The following is a 21,286-nucleotide window of genomic DNA, read 5'->3' as shown; positions in this document are numbered from 1 at the left end:
TTGTTAAGTGAAAGATCTGCTGCACACTCTTTGATAAATTAGGGAATATACGTCTATGTCAAAAGTGTACAAAGTTTATCCCTTATCCTGTATAGCGGACCTTTTGCATGTTCATGATTGCAATACAACGATCTGGTGCATAGTTCTGGCGATATTTGGACAATTTTCCATTAAGAAAGTTCGAGATTTGTCCTCATCTCGGGGAATTGCTTGTGGGATAAATGATTTGTCTGTCTAAACACTTCCTTTGGGGCGGGGCAAATGCCCCTTTGTCCCCATAGATTCGACGTCCCTGATCTTCCCTTGGTATGCCCATAGATGTATCCTGACTGAGTCATCAGTCACTGTCGTTTCTCAGGAATGATTCAAGAAATGGAGGGGATTCAATTATGGCGATAAAGTTGTTGTTATTGTTTGTTTGTATGTTTTCGTACATATTTTGCAGATGGTCCCCAGTTACTCGCGTCATAGCATGTTTACATGTAGACCTATACTATTTGACGTTGTCAACGCCTGAGCCATACCTTACAGTGTATGTCGATGTTACTTTCTTCGCGAGCGAGCGAAGCGAGCGAGCGCTTGAGAAAGTATACATTTTCCTACAAGATAGAATACTGTTCAGCTCTGTTCCTGTCTGAAGGCCGGCGTACAAACGTCATGCAGTATGCCAAAATTGATACAATCACATTTCTGCTTCCTCCATTTTTCCCCTCAAAATTCAGGGGGGGATGAATTGTACAGGCCATCCCCCCCTCCTCCATTTCAGGGGGGATATATCCCCCCCCCCCATCCCCCCCGGGATTTACGCCCATGCTCTCCACCCATTTCCCCCCTTCTCTGAAAACACTGAGAATTCACGTCACCAACAACAAAGTACAACCCCCCCCCCCCTCCTTTTTGTCATCCATGCACTAAGAGCAGCATGGAGCTACCAAAAAGAGTAGCTCCATGGTAGCAGCTACACGTGTCACTCTGTGCGTGGTAGGCGCTTGTACAGTCTTGGCATAATATTTTCCCATTGTCCATGAATTATCCCATACACAATAGTGTATTCGATCATGCTTGGAGCAACGGAAAGAATATTCTATGCTTATTCAAATTCATTCAGTTTTGTGATTATCCCAACATACATATTGGTGTTTAATTTCATCCCAAATTATTTTGGCTTGCAAAGAGCCTACAAGTTTATTAAAGTTGTATCACCCGTGCGTGCGTGACCACAGAACTCTAAGAGTTCTGTGTGCGTGACTCGCGTGGGCCTTATAGTGTGGAGCTCGTACCGTTGAGCTCGTAGCATAGCAGCCAATGTACGGGATACATGGCACATTACTTGCGTACCTACCTAGTAGTTCACTTTTGTACATGCAGCGCAGCAGTGCTACTGATTTGCCCAAAATGAATACCTGCAGCTACTTTGTTGTGACCCTCGTGGCCATTATGAGCCTCAGATTTGTGGAAGGAGATGGAAATTCTGCGGAACGCCTGTATGACAAAGCTATGTTTGAGACAACAGTCGGAACTAAAGATCATTTCGTTAAGTTCTTTGCCCCATGGTGAGTACATCGTTACATGATGAACCTTCAGTGCGTTTAGTCCCGGCTGTTTGCTTTTGTGTGGTGTGTATGCTATTGCTCTTTGATTACAACCTAGCCTGACCAGACCGCTGTGCACAGCACAGCAGTCTGACATGTACTAGTGTTTAAACGTACGTAAACGACCGTCGCTTTTGACGGCAAGACCACAAAAATGTCTTTTATTTTGTTTGATTTTAACAGTAATGCCACCCATCTATATCGTATGTTGCTGATGGTTGAGTTGAATTTGGTGTTTTGTTGGTATCCAAACCTTATTCAATTGTTGAATTTTTCGGAGTAGATTGTGCGATGATTCACAAAATAAACGAACAGCCACGAATGCTCAACCCGAGGTACCGTGTTAGCATTTTACGTACGCCCGTGCGTTTCGTGTGCTACGTAAAGCCGTCTTCTACCATGTATTTCCGCGTGTGCTGCTCTCATGATTTGACGTAACCCACTCCGACTACTTCGACTACCTACGCTGTAGCATAGGAGAGTGATTGCCATTCAATAACACGCAGAAGATGAGGAGTGAAGCAATACGGACGCTCACAGACCTGATTTTAAGGACGGATTTCGGTCGGTTTTTGACGTAATTAAAAAAAAAATATGCATACCGATTATTGGATGATTATCATAGATTACGGGGATTCCTTGCTGTATATTTTAGTTTTCTACGATTAAAAAAGATATTCATGAAGGAGTCGCACAACCACCACTGAAAAATGGCAACGTCTGCGAAGGAGTAGATGTGCAGCCGCTGTCGCTTCACTTTACAGCGGCTGCGTGTAGTTAATTACAACCCAAGTCTGTGCTGTGTCCATGTCTAATACTCTAAGTTCTAATGTTGTTAGAGTGTAGTCTAATCTAACCGCCGCGTTTAACTTAGTATGCTTAGTGTGCCCTTAATGTATCTCATGTAAACTGAATTTACCTAATTTAATTGTATTAGAATTTAGATATCTATAAAGTAATGTTAGGGTAAGAAGAGCACCAGTGTTTTTAGTATTCTTTCAGCCACCGGTATTCGGTCACTTATCGCTAGTCACCAGCCAATAAGTTCAGCTGTCACAACACACGCAAATCACTTCAATTCACATAAAGTACTTGCACACTCATTCACACAGGAAACTCCCTTAGCCCCCTCCAAAAATCCATCCAAAATCCCAAATTTTACCGCCAAAGGTGCAGAATTGGCGCTACTTTCCAAGCGCGCGCGGATAAGGCCCAGTTTTAAGAGTACGGGTCGCCGAAAAAGCGCTGAAAATCGCGAATGTAGGCCGTTCTCTTGCGGGATTTTTTGCTTATCGCAAGCTTGGAGTGTGATGGTATCCTCAAAAATGCAAAAGAAAAACAAAATTTCCGTACGTGCTGATAAACTCAATATAGATTCAAGGGTTGAATGCAAGTGCCGAGTCCCCAGTATTTGGTCACCAACGGGCGCCGCAACGTCCCCGATGCAATTTTGCGCCAACAAGGTAGTGTGTGCGTGCATTTTTCAGCTGCCTTGAATACGCATTGACTTTGAACGCGCATATCGCGTGACCGAATAGACCCTACTGGTTGTGGTGACCGTATACTGGGGAATTTTCAAGGTGATATATTTTGCGATTTTGTGAAATTCTGTGTGATATTTAACAAAATGAAAATTGAGATTAAAGAAATTTGATATATTTCACTTACATTGCCGTAGATATGATGGATGTATGTATTATCTTAGTTTGAAAAATATTGCAAAAAAGCTTAAGTGACCAAACACTGGGAATGTTACCCTAGACCTCTAGAAACTTTCTATACATCATCAGGCTAGGCCTACATGTTGGAACCTAGTACTAAACAATCTAAGCTACATCTGACATGGTTTCACATAAATTTACTGGCACTGTTGTACACAACACGAAAGTGCCTTAGTCACCTCCAGAAATCCATCTAAAATCCCAAATTTTGCCGTCAAAAATGCAGAATCGGCACAACTTTTCCTACATTGTAAGCGCACGCGAATCAAGTCCCGTGTTAAGAATCATGGTGGATGGTCGCCAAAAAAGCACTAAAAATATTGAGGAATATGTTGATCTGTTGCGAGATTTTTCATTTATTGCAAGTTCAGAGTGTGATAGTATCCTCAATAACACAAAAGAAAAACAGAATTTCCATACTTGCCGATGCAGTGACTAAATTAAATGTACAGGGGTTTGAATGCAAGCGCCGACTCACCAGAATTCGGACACCAACGGGCGCTGCAACATGATGCAACCTTGCGCCAACAAGGTATGTAATGTATGGCGCTGCATATTTTTCAGCAGGTGACACTCCACTACCTAGCAAATCTGAGCTACCAAGCATTAGAAGGGGAGATGATAGATGCTGCATTTATCAGCTTTCCCATGTTTGAAATACGTTTCAATACCCACTGGTCAAAATGCCTTTGCAAATGTCTTTCGCATTGAGTTTCTTGAGTTGTTGCATATTATCAATGCTGTCATTAGTTGATTGGGAGACCTTGTCACTGTGCAGCTCCATTGCCCAGTTTGACCCAAGGAGCAGAGATTTGTAATGTGTTGTAGTTGGCAGTGGTTTGTGTGGGCAGGTCTGAGCTACAATGTATTCAACACATTTCAAAGCAACTTTGCATATAATCAACTCTTCAGAAAGGCATATTCTGGCTCAGTCGCATTTGTGATCACTTTTTTTTTTTTTTTGGCATTTCAGAAATGCATTTTTAACCCCATAATCAAAATAGCTTTGCATATTTATCAACTGCCCAAAACTGTCTGAGAGTTGTTTTAAAACCTTAATTCTACTCCAGATTGTGAGTTGATAACCCAAGGATCAGTCAGTAGGCCTATCATCTTTTTGCACCAAATCATCATCATCAGTCATTTGCTAATATAAGAGTACTTTTTCAACTGAAAGTAATGTTTCGTTTTACAAGGGCAGATATATGCTAATAATGGGCATATACAGAGCACCGTACAACATTGATAGATGATTATATTTTGTGATACCTTAATTTAAAAAGATTAATGCAACTCAACAAAAAGTATTGTCTTTTATAAAAAGACATACACTGGTGTAAATATTGCAAGTTAAAATGCAATAAACTTGCAAGGAAGCCAAGTTAAAAAAATTGCCAGTATCAGATCCACATTCATGATTCTGTGTTGTATCTGGCCTTGTGATCAATAGCAGGATTCAATTTTAAAAAGGCAATACTTTTCAGCAGATGATGGCCTCTTTCTTTTCCTGTTCTTTTCTTTTTAATTCATGAATTCAGAAATAAGAGTTTTTATAAACTAGTCAATGCATCAATTTGGTTTGTGTGATGAGTGTCAATGGAAATGTGTTCATGACAACTCATCAATAAGTATGGATTGTGAAATGAGCATCTGATGTACTTGGTTTATGAGAAATGAAACAATTTTAGCCCTTCTAATTTACAACACAGGAAATCAATAACACCTGAGAAATTGTCATGATGAATGGGGGAAAGGGGCTGTGAGTACAGTCAAGCCCATTTGTCTCTACTACTCTACTATGTCAATGAATAAAAATCCACATGATGGGGCTTGCATCAAGATTATTTACCATGGCACTATTTCTATGTTGATTTCAATCAAAGTACGAAAGCATGTAGCATTGAATAGTGTACCATATAGTGACTTTTCTTGAAGTGTTTCTAGTGTGAAATAGTGAAAAAGGTTAGTGAAGTCAATAATCTTGTCCTTCCTGCTGAGTACAATTAATGGAGAAAGGGTATTACTATTAGATGACTCTGCTTAATTAGCAGTCTTGGCCAATGACTGAAGCATTTATAATGTATTTTATGCTGAAATACATTTTGTATGTGTATGTTTATGCTTCAATCTCAATTTAAAACATTTCTGTATTCAACTCAGTATGTAGAAAAGCATGTCTGAGCACACTCTAGCAAAGTACTTTACAGTTTATTTGAAAGAGCAAATTTACCATAAAAGATGAACATGCAAAAAAAAAAATGCACATCATGGCAAAGCAACAGTATCATCTTGGGATGTGAATTTACATATATGTGTGGTGTGCCTTCCAAATCAAAACTAGTCATTTATGCATTATAAGAGGAAAGCTACCACTTAGTACGGTACTTAAAGTTAGAATGTGCTATATGTCTGGCCTTGAATAACACTCTTCAGAGAGCTCAAATTTTTAATAGTAATTAGAAATAGAATCTCAAGTGTTCTGCTGGACGTCAGAACTCTGCTGGTACACTACTGGAAGCCTGAAGTCTCATTCACCAATTGGTGCATCCACTGGGTTGCTTTTCTTTCTTCTTTTTTTGTCACAGGCACAAAAACTAACCATCAGATAAAAAAAAAACAGGGTACATTTGTAATGTAATCCCCCGTAATTCCTCTTGAACCACGTTGGCTTTCCTTGGAGACTGTGGTATTGCTATGCCTGAGTAGTTTGGCAAACTTTGCTTTTTAAAAGGTACAGCTTTTAAAAAGCTGCTGCACAAGCCTTGCTTTTGAAAAGGATATAATCTCAGCCTTTGGGGTGATGCATTCAAAATTTGGCTCCAATTTGATCTTACGTGTATATACAGTGTAAGAAAACTCAAGAACAATCCAGCAAAGTACAGTGTAATCTCGGAAGTTCCAAGAAAATCTGTCCAAAATTGTGCCAAATTGCAATGATGCTGTTTGAGCGTCATATTAATAGCAGATTCACAATATCATCCTCCATGGCATGTTCCTTGTAGCATGTTGTATGCTCAAATAGTACAATGGAGTTTATCCACTTCATGTATTTTCTTTTGTGTAATGGTGTTATTATGTCAATGACTTGTACATTAGATTTGATAGTCGATATCTTTTAAGTGAAATATTTCATTTTGAATTTGGATTTTTGCTTCTGACAGGAACTCCGTCCTTACTTTTTCATATGTGCAGTGTATTATACAAACTGTAATTGATACTGAGATACAAACTACATGTACACCGTGTACACTGTACACTATTAAAACCAAAATGCTACGTGGCCAAATTGTCAGTCAGTTAACATGTAAAGAGGCACTCTTGTTCTGTAGTGTACAGGATAAAGTGAAGTTGCTTGGGGTTTTGTTACATGGCTGAGAGTGTGTGAAATCCTGGCACATTGTAATTTTATGGGTCGTGCTTTAATAAACCATGGAGCTACCAAAAAGTAGCTCCATGAATAAACCATGCACAGTGTGTGCCACACGTGGGATGCCTCGCTGAGTAGCAGGCTAGCCAAGCCTATTCTCACGTGACTGTCTTTGAGTAGTGGTTGGTATTCTTGTTTAAGCTTCTACTTCGTCCATCACATCATTTAATTTCATTGTCCCTATTTTTTTTTTCAATTTGGCATATAAAAGTTGAATGGTCATATGGTCAGTTTGTTTGTTTTTTGTTTGTTTGTTTGTTTTTTGTTTGTTTGTTTGTTTGTTTGTTTTTTGTTGGGTGGGGGATGGCAGATGCTTGGTTCTGTTCCTATTTTTGTTGATTTTTTAGGGTACATATGTACAAAGTTGTAGTTGACAGACAAAGCAAAGATACTTTGCCCACGCAAAGACCATGTTACAAGAATCATTTTACAAAATAACCACTTTTTGTTCAGATGCCATCTCTCCTGTGCAAAGTGGGGCCAATGGTCAAATATACTTCATTCTGTATCTTCGTTATAGTGTATACGGAATTTGGTACCAAAGATGGCAGGTCTGACTCGCTTTTCTAAGTGAGATTCCAAACATCACACGGCCAATGTCCCTAAACACAGATGAAACCTGTATGGTCATGCCTATATTGGGATCAGAACTCAAATCATTGATTTTCGAAAAGATCGGATCACCTAATTTGTCAGTGTTGACAAATTCCAAGTCTAGTTGTGTTTGAATCCAGAGCATTTTTGTGTAATGATGTATTATTTGATAATGATTGTACAGCTGTATCTGTTTTACATCGATATAGCTGATTCTGGGTGCATGCACTGGTCGGGGAGGAAGGTCTCGAGCCTCGCTGATTAAGTTTGCCTTTTCCTCCCCTGGCAACCAGCAGCATGCACCTGGAACCACCACAATTTTTATATCATGTATTTACGATTTTCTGTTTGTATTTTATGTCAGCTTGTATTGTATATACTTGAATTGCCGAATAAATAATAATAATAATAGTAATGAGAAATACATGTACATTGTACTGTTCCTGACGAAACATACACTTACATACACCCAGCATCCTCACCAAAATGATGAACACGTGGCGAAAATGTCTTGTCGGGTAGCTGGAAATATTGACCCATGGCGGCTTGAAAAAATGTGTAGTCGGGTTTGGGGGGGGGGGGGGACTGCACTCGATGGGACATCGATACAATGTGTACGTGTACACCAGTGTCTTTTGCAGAACATCTTGTTACCCTCTACTGGATCTCATTGACATTGTGCACCCCTTGGTAGAAAGCAGTGGCAAGGATTACCTGCTCCACTGGTGGACAGGATTAACAAAGAGGGGCCAATGAAGTACTAGAGCCTGTGACAGCCATTTGACTGAAGATCAAGTATTGAAACCCTCATGACCTTATATTTATGAGCAGTTCTATCAAAATTTTGCCAACTGCTGTACCCTCTGTTTCAGTGGAATTTCCATGTCATGTGACTGCCTGTCTCAAAACCCACAAAAAGCAGGCCAAAATGACTTTTCATTTTTCTACGTAGTTTGAAAGAGTTATCTCTCGGCTTTCAAATGATGCATGTACACTGTACACTAAAGGGTATGTACAGTATGTACAGTTCTGGTCGAGGTGAGGATTTACAATTTTGTAGCTTTTAACATTTTGCAAGTTATTCAGAGACCACTCTATGAGATGTCAAAGAGCATGCAATTCTAAGGGGTATCAAAAGTTTATTTGATGAAAATCGGTTTTGAAATGGCTGAGAAAACCAAAAACAAGGTGAAACAAAGAGATCCTAATAAAAGGCATGGCCTGTCGCCTTTTATTATTATCACTTTTTAGATGTCTCAGCCATTTGAAAACAAATTGTCATCAAATAAATGTTGAATCCTTAAAATTACATGCTCTTTCATATTTCATAAGAGGTTTCTCATTTTATCCACTCACTTTACAGGAATGTTCAAAACATGAATCTCCACCTCAACCAGTACTGTACAGTCCCTTTAAAGGGATCGTACAGTTCTGGTTGAGACCTAATTTCAGGTTTCTAACATTTTTAGGTGAGATAATGAGAAATCTCATATGAAATATGAAAGAGCATGCAATTTTATGAGGAATTCAACGTCTATTTGATAAAAATTGGTTTTAAAATGGCTGAGATATCCAAAAAAGAACGATTCTAATAAAGTGTGGGACCCACACTTTGTAACGATCGCTTTGCTTTACTTTGTTTTTGGATGTTTCAGTTATTCCAAACCCGATTTTCATCAAATAAACTTTGAATTCCTCTTAAAATGGTATGCTCTGTGCTATATCATACGTGTTTTCTTTGTATCTTGCAAAAATTCGAAAGCCTATTTCTCATCTCAACCAAAACTGTACTATCCCTTTAACTCATTCATGTTGGACCATCTGAACCCATTCAAAACATGATTGAAATAAGAGTTTTGGAGTTGCTGTTTCATAGGAAAGGGAGAAAAGAGGATTTAAAGATTAGGGTCACTCAGGAGTGCTGTGCAAAAGTATCAGTGAAAATCACAGTGAAAGCAGTGCCTGTCTGAGAACATACTGTATGGTCCAGATAAACTGCTTATCTCGATTTTGGTCATGTTTTCGCTACAAAATTTTGACTGTACAAATGTGTTGGTAGAGAAGAGATTACACTCCCATGTAAGACAAACTTTTAGTCAGGCAAATTTTAGTCAGTCAACCGTAATGACTATTTTGGTCTATTACAGAGAATGAGATTTTTGTGTGGTTTCGAGCTAGGCAGTCACATATACTGTATGATGCATCTAAATTTTCATGTACTGTTTGCCACCCTTTGTCTCTTTTTCACATCATACAGGCATTAGTTTCATGGTACCATTGTGTACATATATTGCATATTAATGAATATATTTTTTTTTCACTTTTTGCGTCATGCTTAACCCTTTGAGGATGGGCTGATTTTGCCATAACACTCATTTCCCCATAGACACTGGCCCGAATCTTCTTTGGACTCGTCCTCAAAGGGTTAAAGTAAGCATCATTGCTTCAGGCTCCCAGATACATGTATCTTGCACTTTATATGTCATGATACTTTTACTCCATAGGTGTGGACATTGCAAGCGACTGGTGCCAGTGTGGGATGAGCTAGGAGAGAAGTACAATACAGCAGATGACAGCCAGCTTACCATCGCCAAGGTACTGTAATTGTTGCCTCTGGTAACCCTGTAGTAACTGTTTTACAAATGAGGCACATTATGCACACTTTTGTGTTCGTTGGAGGTGAGGCTATGATTTTCAAGGCAGGCAGTAATATTTAGTGAAAACTTACATAAATTGTACGTGTAGGATTCTCACGTGTGTATTGTGACATTCAAAGTATAGAAAAATTCAGCCTGTGACATTGGTCCACCATTGTACAGAGTGTTTTGAGATGCGAGTGATGGTCCAAAGCCATTCCTCTGAACTATGCATGCACACACTCACACAGCGTGTCTTGCCATCATACAGAGTTTTCCTCGATTACATGAGCCAGTAATGGCAGTGTGCCATCAGGACTTCAATTGGGATCTTGTGCCTTTTTGTTGGCATGTGTTGTGTCATTGTGGCATCGTCTTATTCAACCCTGTACAGATTTATGATCAAGAGGAACCAGCACTCCCTTCAAAGATATTCAAAGTTTAGAAAATGACTATGAAAGTAAGAATCTCTGAAAACATTCAAATGATTCTTGGAGTCAAAAGGGGCCTCTGAGCTTTCGATCCTAGCAGTATCTTCTTCAGAGGCAAAATGACAAACAGGCAAGGACAGCAGTCACGTATAAGGACTACACACAACAAGAACAATCAGGGAAGGGCTAGGAACACAGAACAAAGGAAACAAAGAAAATCAAGCAATTCTTGTATATTTTTTCTTTGCACCATCAACTCATATCCATTGACCCAGGTTGACTGCACCATTGAAACTGAGTTGTGCTCCACCCATGGCGTCACTGGCTACCCCACCCTGAAGTTCTACCGCGATGGGAAAGAGGTGGCCAAGTACAAGGGCAAGAGAGACGTGGAGACTCTGGACAAGTTTATTCAGGAGCAGCTCAATCCCCAGGTACACGTGTATGATGGACATACATGTAAGCCCCTCTACCCTCACTCACTCCCAACCCCTTCCAATAAAAAGGAAGACCATATAACCTAATTTCATCTTTTTTTCATATTGAAGATTTAGTGTCTTACACATGTTTGAACTCTTCTCTTTTTTACACAAAGAAATTCTTGCTTATTTTATAGACCAATATTTACAGCCATTGATACTTACTGTATGAGGTCTCCTGTTTCTTTTTCAACTTCTTTTCATCATAGGTACTACCTTAGTTTATGTCATTGTCATTCTTCTATTCCTCCTCCTCCTCCTCCTCTTCTCTTCCTCCTCCTCCTCCTCTTCCTCCTCCTCTTCTTCCTCCTCCTCCTCCTCCTCCTGGTCTTTCTCCCTTTTCTTTATCTTCTTGTCTTCTGCTTCTTCTGCTTCTCCTTCTACTTCCACTTCCATTTCTATTTTTTAATCTTTTTTATACTTTCTTGTGTCTTTTCCACTTGGTCTCTTCTTGTTCTCTTTCACCTTTTCTTAAAAAGACTCTTCTTTTTCTTCCTCTTTATCTTTCTTCCTACTCCCTCATCATTTCTCATTACCCTAAACCTTTATGATATCTATTGCTCGAAGAAGAGTAGAATATTACTGGTAGACTGACTTTCTTGTATGTCTACATCTCTTCACTTCAGGAAGATGTACCCCAGCCACCAGAGCCGAAGCACGGTCTCTACGAGCTCACCGAGTCCAACTTCCAGGGCCACATTGCCAAGGGCAGCCACTTTGTCAAGTTTTACGCACCGTGGTGCGGGCACTGTAAGCGTTTGGCCCCAACGTGGGAGGAACTTGCACAGGGCTTCCAGCACTCAGACATCGTCACTATCGCCAAGGTGAGTGGTCTTGGTGGTATCAAAGATACCACACTCTATAGGATGATCAACTCTCCAAATTTTACACGGCTGCTGGTGAAACGGAAGTGGCTGCCACCTGCTAGCGTTGAGCAGGCATAGATCAAACAAGTGTTTAATAACCTTTTGCAAAGGCAGCTCACAATAATTTGTGGATGTGCACAGTCACAGTGAGTGTAGCGACCTGCGAGTGGATCTGTGTGTAAGTCTCCCGCTCGCTGTGACCAGGGAGGTGCGACGAAAACTTACTGTGCACCATCTTTTGGAAATCAAAATAATGATAAACCTGCTGATGGTTTTGTGTAGCGATTGATGCAGTTTACTGCACTGCACCAATTCTTAGGTCTACTCTCAATTCTTTACAGAAAAATCTTTCTTTCTTGTCTTAACGTGTCTTGGTCCTACACAAACATTGCAGGAAAGTACAGCTCACCTGGAAACTTTCCCCACTCAACGCTAGTTGGCACACTCCTTAAAAATCCCACTATTCCAAGCGGCAGCGTTTCACTTTTCGACTGAGAGTTGACCATCTCATAGTGTGTAGGATCTTTGGAGGTACTGTATCACCTCAAGGTATGATAAAAGTTGTTCAACACCAGCTAGAATCTGCAGTAAATTTGTCTCGTGGTCCTCCCCCAGTACAGGTTAATTGACATGTTAAACTCTTTTGTGCCATCGTGTGTTAAATCTTCCAAGTGTCTCATTATTCAAAGACTGCAATATATGAGTGCTTTTGGAAAACATTGTATTTTTCCAAACCATGTTACTTTTAATTGAAGCATAAATATGCTGGCAATGCAGTAGAGCAAAGTTGTAGAGAATTTTGCAAGCTTTGCTTTGATCTCTTACGACAAAGCTATGGCTATGAGGCTTTCAGTGTACTGTGGCGTAGTGCAATTAATCATATTACAGCTGTAGGTTTGTGCGTGTTTATGCATTGAAGCAAATTTGCAAAGTTGACAAACTGTTGACTCAGTGAGCCATGCAAACATGGCAAACAAGGGTTAATATGAAAGAAACCAAATTTAATGGTGTTCAGGAACAGCTGGTCTGCAGAGACTAGTGATCGCTAGAGCAGGTGTGACTATATTGAGAATATGACCACCCTATCCTTATACTCATGCATACTCTTTTTCTATGCCTTTCATTGTGATGTCATGCCTTTCATTGTGATGTCATCATGAAGGCATCAAATGAAGTGACTGGATATTCAGTCCAACCTAGTTCATTTTCTGAGACTGCAAAACAATGAAATGACCAGAACTGTTCAAAATGCAAACGATATACTGCCTTATTCTACTCCAACTTTCTCTGCATGTTTCACTGTGAAATTTATCTGCATTTGCTGAATGCAATTGTCTGGGGTAAGTTCCCTTATACAATTGGGTGTACAGCTTCTCTGAAGAGACTAGTGGTACAAATGGATATTGCAAGAGGAGGACCCAATTTCATATTCTTGGGGTGCATTCGAACGCTCTAAAGCAAACCAAAGCGAACTGAACTAAAGCGTACTGTACCGAACTGTGCCAGTTTTGGGACGTTCGAGCGCTTTGTTGAGAAAGCGTACCTCACGATTTATTTTTAGAAAAGGTCAAGCATTTTATAGCAAGAATGTCATCCACCCGGAGCTTGAACTACTTTGCACCTGTCCCAAACAAAGAGAATGATGTTTGTGCATTGTGACATATGTGCTTGATACGCGCATACTTTACAGCGAACTTTTGGTACGCTTTGGTACGCTTTTGGAGCACATCGAGAAGTGGTCCACTTTTGGCTTGGTACAGTATGGTACGGTACACTTTAGGAGCGTTCGAACGCTCCTCTGGTGCGGGTACGGTACAGTACAGTTCGCTTTAGGAGAGAGCTCCAACGCACCCTTGGACAAAACTTATGATAGGCAAATGGACTACTATATGTATCTAGACTGTGTATCTTCATTTGTGATGTATACTGATCAGACATTTAGAACATAATTATAAAGAACACCAACACATGTTTTGTACTAGTGGCATCCCAGGTTGTGATTTTGTTTTGTACAGTAGTTTTGGAATGAATTTGCATGGTTTATTTCAGAGTTTAAATATAATCACAGATTATTAACATTCTGAAAATCGACTACATGTAGTAGTGGAAAACATTTTATTTTTTTTTTTTTGTTAATGATTCAAGTTAGGAGGCTTATAGCATATTTGCCTTTTGCCAACAGAAGCTTGGCAAACCCTGTATAATATGTGACCATGCATCACGAAACCAAGAAAAAGTTGCACGCCTTGATTTGTGTGAAAACTGAAAAAAGGTGAAATGGGTCAGTCTAGCCAATCTAGAGTTTTTCATATTTTCTGTAAGAGCAAATCTTCTACATTATGCTTAAGTTTGGGGACATAAAACGAGAAGGAAATTGTGTTTTTTAAGCAGTTTTTCTTGAACATTTTTTTTTTGTGTGTGGAAAAATGTGATTAGTTGTGTCTGAAAGAGTCTCGTTTTCTGCATATGCACTCTTCACTTTTAACTCTGATAACTTTAGTAATAGAAAGGATGACGCTACTGCTTTGAAAGTTGGCATTATTCATGGACAGAATTTGATTATAAAGCATGCTTAATTCCAGCTTAATCTAATAATCCCTTCATTGTTGTTGCTCCGGTGATATCCTGGTTTTTGGTGGGTTTTTTTCGTTCATATCACAGCTACAATGTAGCATGGCTTGGTAAAGATCAAAGCGCTTGAATAAACCCTGTACTTCAGAGCCTCTTTTCTCTGTTCATACTTAGTGTGTGCTTTCTTTCTGGTATTAGATAGGTTAGGAGAGTCCATTTAAATTGGATTATATATAATTTTAAAGCGTAGAGTCTGCTCTTTCACAATCTAACCTTAACTAAAAATCCATGTCTGCCGACTGTTTGTTGGTTTTGTGATGCAGGGTCACATACATAGTGTATAAGGACACTTTAGAATCTCATGGTGAGAGGGTTTCATACATTTGTATACTCGTTAGATGGTATGGTGTCATCCAGTAGAGCTGTAGAATTGTGAGAAGGTTAGTTTTTTACCGGTGTGTTCTCTTATCTTATTTTTTGTTTTCAGGTTGACTGCACTGCGCACAGGAAAGTGTGTGAGCAGTATGGGGTCAAAGGTTACCCCACTCTCAAGTTCTTCAAAGATGGTGAGGAGGTAAGTATGGTCATGTGATGAAAGTTTATAAAAACAGAAAAAATGGTGCAGAAGTCATGATTTTGGAGAAAAAAAAAACCAGAAGGCAAGTGTTTATTTCATTAGGAATAGCTTTCGTGTGATGCAAGGTTGCACACTGGCTGTGTAAATCTTGTATTAAGGCAGTAGAGTGACTGTACTCTCAATAGAATGTGAGCTTAAGGCTCTTTTAATGGCGCGACAAAAATTCATCTTGTGTGATATACACAGTTAGAATGGGACAAATTTAATAAAAAGGAGGAGAGATTTTGCAAAAACGGCCTCAAAGCGGGAGAGCTTGAGTCTCTGATGTAGTCGTGTTTAGCAGTAACTCAGCAAGCATTACATCCTAGATGGGCTTCGGTTGCTAAATTATTGATCATTGTCAGATGTGATGTTTTTTGATAGAGACATTTACAACTTTGAAATACTATCACATTCTTTATCACTGTCCAATTTGTGTGCTCTACTGGGAAAGTAGAAATCTGAGTAATTGTTCACACTTGGCAAGTTGAGATGAATTTCACATGTTCTTAATTCTGTAAAATAAAAACATAGTGTTACATAATAAAAAGTGTATTAACTAATACATATAACCACAGGCGAACCAAATTCATGAGCTTTTATTTTCATGCAAGTTTCTTGTTGCGGAGAATGCACAAACATTTTCCACACCACAGACATTTTCACTTTTACAGAAACATTGTGATTTTCTGCTGTTTATCACAACAACTATACACATAATGTGGTATTTCACCTCTAGGTCAAGAATGACAATTTCTACTCGGATGAAGAAAATCAAAGAAGTACCCTGATGATTCAGTTAAAAAGTGGGGGCACTGTGGCATGGTGGAATAGACTCCCGACTCCGAATTGGAGGACCTGAGTTCGATTCCCGCCCAGTGCTTACATCTTTGGACAAGATTTTTTACCCACCATGTCCCTCTCGACCCAGGTGTATAAATGGATACCTGGCACCGCTATGTTAATAATAATGGCAGGGCCCTCTGGTCGAGCAGTGGCAACAATGAAGAAGCTTCCCTTGATAAATAAGACATTGTTATTGTCATTATTAATATTATTATAATTATTATTATTATTATTATTATTATTATTATTATTATTATTATTATTACCATTATTATTATTATTATTATTATTATTATTATTATTATTATTATTATTATTGGGGGGAGGTTATGTTTTCGTTACCGTTGGTTTGTTTGTTTGTTAGTTAGTTCGTTCGTTCGTTCGTTTGTCCGTGTGCAAAATAGCTCAAAAAGTAGTTAGCGGATTGGGATGAAACTTTCAGGAAAGGTCGAGACTGACACAAGTAACAAACGATTACACTAAACTTTTGGTAGTGATCCGAGAATTTGGGGGGAATTTATGAAGGATTTTTGATAATTTGGCAGGTAGGGTCAATGAACTTGGGAGTTCAGACTGCACGTATTTGAGGTTTGCATGCGCGCACTAAAGCGCGTGCTCTAGTTTCTGCTGAGGTGAGGCGCGCCGTGCAGCTGAGGGTTTATGACGTAACAAAGGCTTCTACATTTGGAAATCGGGCGACTTTCAGCATCGATGCTGTGTGTGCGTATGATATCTTTATGGAAGAACAAGATCGGTGGTGGAAATAAGCTGCATGCTTGGCGGAGGTCTGCGCTCTCAGAGTGTTTTCTAGTTATTATTATTATTGTTATTATTAAAACTGTTCCTTGCTCATCACAGGTGGACTCATACCGAGGTGGGCGTGACCATGCTAGCCTGAAGACGTACGTCACCAAGATGACCTCGGCTGCACCTCAGGGTGAGGCCCCGCCCCCTCCTCAGGAAGCCGAGAAGCCAGCCGACGCCCAGCCACCAAGCCCCGAGAAGGATGCCGAAACTTCCAAGGTGGGGGACGGATGCTCTCATATGCACCTTAAAGCCCATCACACCATCCTAAAGAAAAAGCAATTAAACTAATGAATGAACAAAAGCGCAAAAAAAGATATTGTTGTTTATTATTCTTTATCATATAAATAAACAATGTGACATGAAAGGCCTAGGTTGCCTCCTGGATTAAACTGGAGACACAAGGTAAAGACAAAGAGCAATACAGAATAACATGTACATACAACGTACATCTTAAATTTGATACATAATTAAAGACCCACTCGACAATTACATATACATAATCACAAAAAAACTGATGGAAGAAAAATACATGTATACAAAAATAAATTACGATATGTGATATTTGATTCTAAATCATGCATTTCTATCTTCATAATGAATGAATGAAAAAAAAATTGAATAAGATGAAATGGAATTAAGAATGAAATAAAAATAATCGATGAATGATAAGATTAAATTAGATTAGATAATTTTTTTTTCATTTCTTCCCTTTCGTTTTTGACTTTCTTTCTTTCCTATCAATAGGTTCTGGTCCTCGGAACTGACACATTCCCAGAAGCGATTGCATCAGGGACAACCTTTGTAAAGTTTTACGCCCCGTGGTATGTAGACGCTGTCCAGCTCTGTGACATGTCACATTGTCCATATCAACACCTTGTCATGTGCGGCAGTGGCATGCAGTGTGCTACAAGGCCCACAGCCATAATATTTTTTTTTTCTCTATCTTGTTTTACGTAAGACTCGATAGGAGATTGAAATGCTCAAGATATTTTTGAAAGTTTGCCATTATACCACACATACTGTAAAACACGACATTTTAACGGCATGAAATTTTCACGAATTGGAGCTGACGGCCTTTCTTGCAGCATGAAATTTTGTCACTGGCATCCAATGCATTTTTTGTAGGCAAGAACCTTTGCATGCATTTTAATTTTGCGAATCTTGGCTCTTGCGAAATTTGCGAAATTAAAATGCACGCGAACATACCTTGTTTTACAGTACCACACAGAATGTTATTATTTTACAGCTGTGGCTTGAGCCCGGAATACTGGGTGGTGATTATTATGAAATACACTTTGATGATGTCCTAGATGTAACCCTTTTTCTCTTGATGAGCGACCTTGCGTTACCAAGAAATAGCCATTTCTTTGCATAATATCCACAGTGTTTTCAAAGTAAAATCATCCACGTTAGCATTGCTTTGGATATGATGCTCTTAAGTAGGGATTTGTGACACGAGTCACTGTATTTTTGTAGTAGACATTGTTTATATGTGAAATATACATCCGGATGGGCACTGTCCTTTACCTGTGGTGAAGTCAAGCGATTATCTCTTTGAAACCATGCGCATACTGCTTCTTGATAACGTTTTGGACTTTAATCAGGCCTTGTATGTATGAACTCTATCCAAAACCATGTACCAGTTGCGGGTGATAACGTTTGGGGCTTTTATCAAGCTCTATTTGCTCAGCTTTTATGCGTCTTCTCAGACCAAATGTGACTCTGCATCACAAAACAACAAAAAAGTTACCAGACATGAATTTTTAGGTAAGGGTAGATTCTGAAAGAGCACACTTTAGGCTTTAAGATGATGTATCACTCGATTCAAATGGACTCTCCTAACCTAACTTAGTATTGGAAAGAAAGCACATACTCTGGTATAAAGTGTGAACTGAGAAAAGCGGTTTCTGAAGTACAGGGTCTATTCAAGCACTTAATCTCTACCAAGCCATGCTAGCTGTGTGATGAACAGAACAAAGAAACAGGATGTGAACTACTGGAGCAACAACAATGAAGGGATTATCAGATTAAGCTAAAATTGAGCAGGATTATAAACACATTCTGTAGATGATTAATGCCATCTTTCAATACAGTAGCATCATCCTTCCTTGAGTTATTAGAGTTGAAAGTGAAGAGTATTGACGTGGTTGTAAAGAAATGAAAAGGGGACTCTATAAGACACACCTAATCACATGATTCTACCAAAAAGTGTGAAAAACATTATTTCCTGTTCATTTCATGATCCCAAACTTTATCATAATGTAGAAGCCTTGCTCTTTCAGAAAATATGAAAAACTCAAGATTGACTGGGTTGACCCATTTCACCTACTGTCATTACAAAACCATTACACTTTTTGTTAGGTTTTGTGATGCACTGTCAAAAATGTGTCTCTGCTGTCATCTCAGCTTTTAAGTGTTGTGAAATAGTCACTCTGCACCAGAATATCCACAAGAGCTAATATGAAAGCTGATATTAATCTAGTTATATATGAAGAGTAATAAAAGATGACAGAAACAAATATTATTGATTATATGCATTTCCTCGAAGTTTGCTGCATTCTACCAGGGATATCATTTTGAATATTTGTATTTTCCATTATGTTGCCACGTTCTTACTCTATCAGAGGCAATATATCAATGTAGATTTTGAGTACGCCCAGTTGAACAGATTTAATCTACACGCTTTTATAAGAAGCAATGTTTCATAAAAGTTTGAAGACTATCTTCTTCATAGCACCAGTGATTTAGTCATTACTTTTTCTCCATATCGTATTAACCAGGTGCCCCCACTGCCAGAAACTGGTACCAACTTGGGATGAACTTGCAGAGAAGTTTGACAAAGTCCAGGGAGTATCCATTGCCAAGGTGGACTGCACAGAGGAGAAGGAACTCTGCACAAAACATGATGTGAGGCACTATTTGTTTTATAACTTTCCCCCATCTGCAGTGAAGCCCTATTTGTTTTATATCTTTTCCCCAACTTCAGTGAGGCCCTATTTGTTTTATAACTTTTCCCAGCTTCAGTGAGGCCCTATTTGTTTTATAACTTCTCCCAGCTTCAGTGAGGCCCTACTTGTTTTATAACTTTTCCCCAACTTCAGTGAGGCCCTATTTGTTTTATGACTTTTCTAAACTTCAGCTCCCCATTGCCCCAAAAGAGAAAGATTAAATTTTTGGAGTAAAAAAACAAAACACCAACAAACAAACAATAATGCAAGCAAAGTTATGATGAGATATATTGAATTGGAATATAAGAATTGGTGTTGATATTTGATTGGGTGAGATTTTAATCCACTCATGAGTCTCTTGAGGTAATAGTCATTTGATCTTGACTCTCTCTTGCCCTTCCCACATTGTCTTCATAGATCCGTGGCTACCCCACACTCCTTCTCTTCCAGGACGGGAACTTTGTAGAGAAGCATTCCGGAGCTAGGACCATCTCGGGTCTGGAGAACTACCTGACATCCAAGATACCCAAAGTAGAACTCTAAAGGAATTCCTCTCCTCCCCCTCCCTACCCCCTTCTACATTAGGTTCCACCCCCACTTCCCCCTTCCCCTCCTCACCCGATTCCCATCTGCACTACCTCCCCCTCCTCCTTCTCCTCTTCTTCCTCCTCTTCCTCCTCCTCCTTTTCCTCCTCCTCCACCTTCTCCTCCCTCACCTCCTCCTCCTCCTCCTTCTCCTCCTTCTACTCCTCCTCCTCCTCCTCCTCTTCCTTTTCCTCCATGTATCCCACAGTCACATTGTCAAGCAGAAAATCAACATGTGCCAGATCTGAGGACATCAGCAGTTGAGCATATCTAGTTTAAGTTTAGTTCATGATGCTTATCTAGGCGATTCTTCCTCGCAAATTACTGAACGAGAATTTGGAGGAGTCTTCTTTCTTCACATTTCGTAGGCAAGAATTGTTTCATCATTTGTTTTTGGTGGGTTTTTTTTTTTCACAATTCACATACAGGTATAGTGGATTCAAACAAATGGGATAGATTTTGCGAAAGAGTGAGCATACTTTTAGCTCAAGATTTCATTTTTGTTTTTGTTTTTATGTATGTGTGGAAGTGACTTCTTGGATGTTACAATGCAAATATGTTGTGAATAGAAGCCACCTTTAGTACTAATGCAATTATTGTAGGAGCATGAAGGCCATCTGAAAACAATTCAACCATAAAAGTGTGTTAACGGGTACAAACAATTCTACATACATCATAAATCAAATCTTTTGAAACCACAAAGTAGGCTTTGTTTAGGCAATTACGATTTTACATGACATCATTTAATACTAGTGTGTGATTTACATGATGTAATCAACTTTGATTTGTCACATTTTTACATTGGCAGCATTTGACATGTATGCAGGATTGATTTATGCAGAAGTGAGAGAAAAATAGCAGAAACCCTGCCTGCCTTCTTTACCATTGGTTCAAAATGAGAGAATTGGAATAGCAAGGGGTTTCATGCAGGCATTGTTAGGTACGTCATCAGGATGTTGAAGCAGTTTGGGATAAAAGCAACAAGAAGGAAATGTAAACAAAAACAGATGTGGTTTCATAGTTATGCGATATTAGTGTTGTGGGTTTATCCTTCAAGAAATGTCACACATGTTGCCAGAATGTATCATTTCTTTATTTTTGTAGCGTGTGTGTCATAAATTCTGTTCAGCCAATGAATTGGTACCTTTCTAGCAAGCAGGGTAAACG

The 21,286-nt window shown here is 39.2% G+C and overlaps 1 protein-coding gene across 1 annotated transcript; it reads left to right on the top strand.

Moving 5' to 3' along the window:
• The first annotated feature begins 1,395 nt into the window (after positions 1 to 1,395).
• LOC140239844 (thioredoxin domain-containing protein 5-like) lies at positions 1,396 to 20,173 on the top strand. Its single transcript, XM_072319667.1, has 9 exons — positions 1,396 to 1,553; positions 9,839 to 9,929; positions 10,677 to 10,835; positions 11,507 to 11,704; positions 14,805 to 14,891; positions 16,638 to 16,802; positions 17,331 to 17,407; positions 19,367 to 19,493; positions 19,952 to 20,173. The coding sequence occupies exons 1-9, from the start codon at positions 1,396 to 1,398 to the stop codon at positions 20,075 to 20,077; spliced, it is 1,188 nt and encodes a 395-aa protein (XP_072175768.1). The 3' UTR covers positions 20,078 to 20,173.
• Positions 20,174 to 21,286: the final 1,113 nt, after the last annotated feature.

The sequence above is a fragment of the Diadema setosum genome, chromosome 16 (genome assembly GCF_964275005.1).
Source record: "Diadema setosum chromosome 16, eeDiaSeto1, whole genome shotgun sequence".
Lineage (NCBI taxonomy): Eukaryota > Metazoa > Echinodermata > Echinoidea > Diadematoida > Diadematidae > Diadema > Diadema setosum.
The sequence above is the reverse complement of the archived record's forward strand: the minus strand, read 5'-3'. Positions and strand labels throughout refer to the sequence as shown.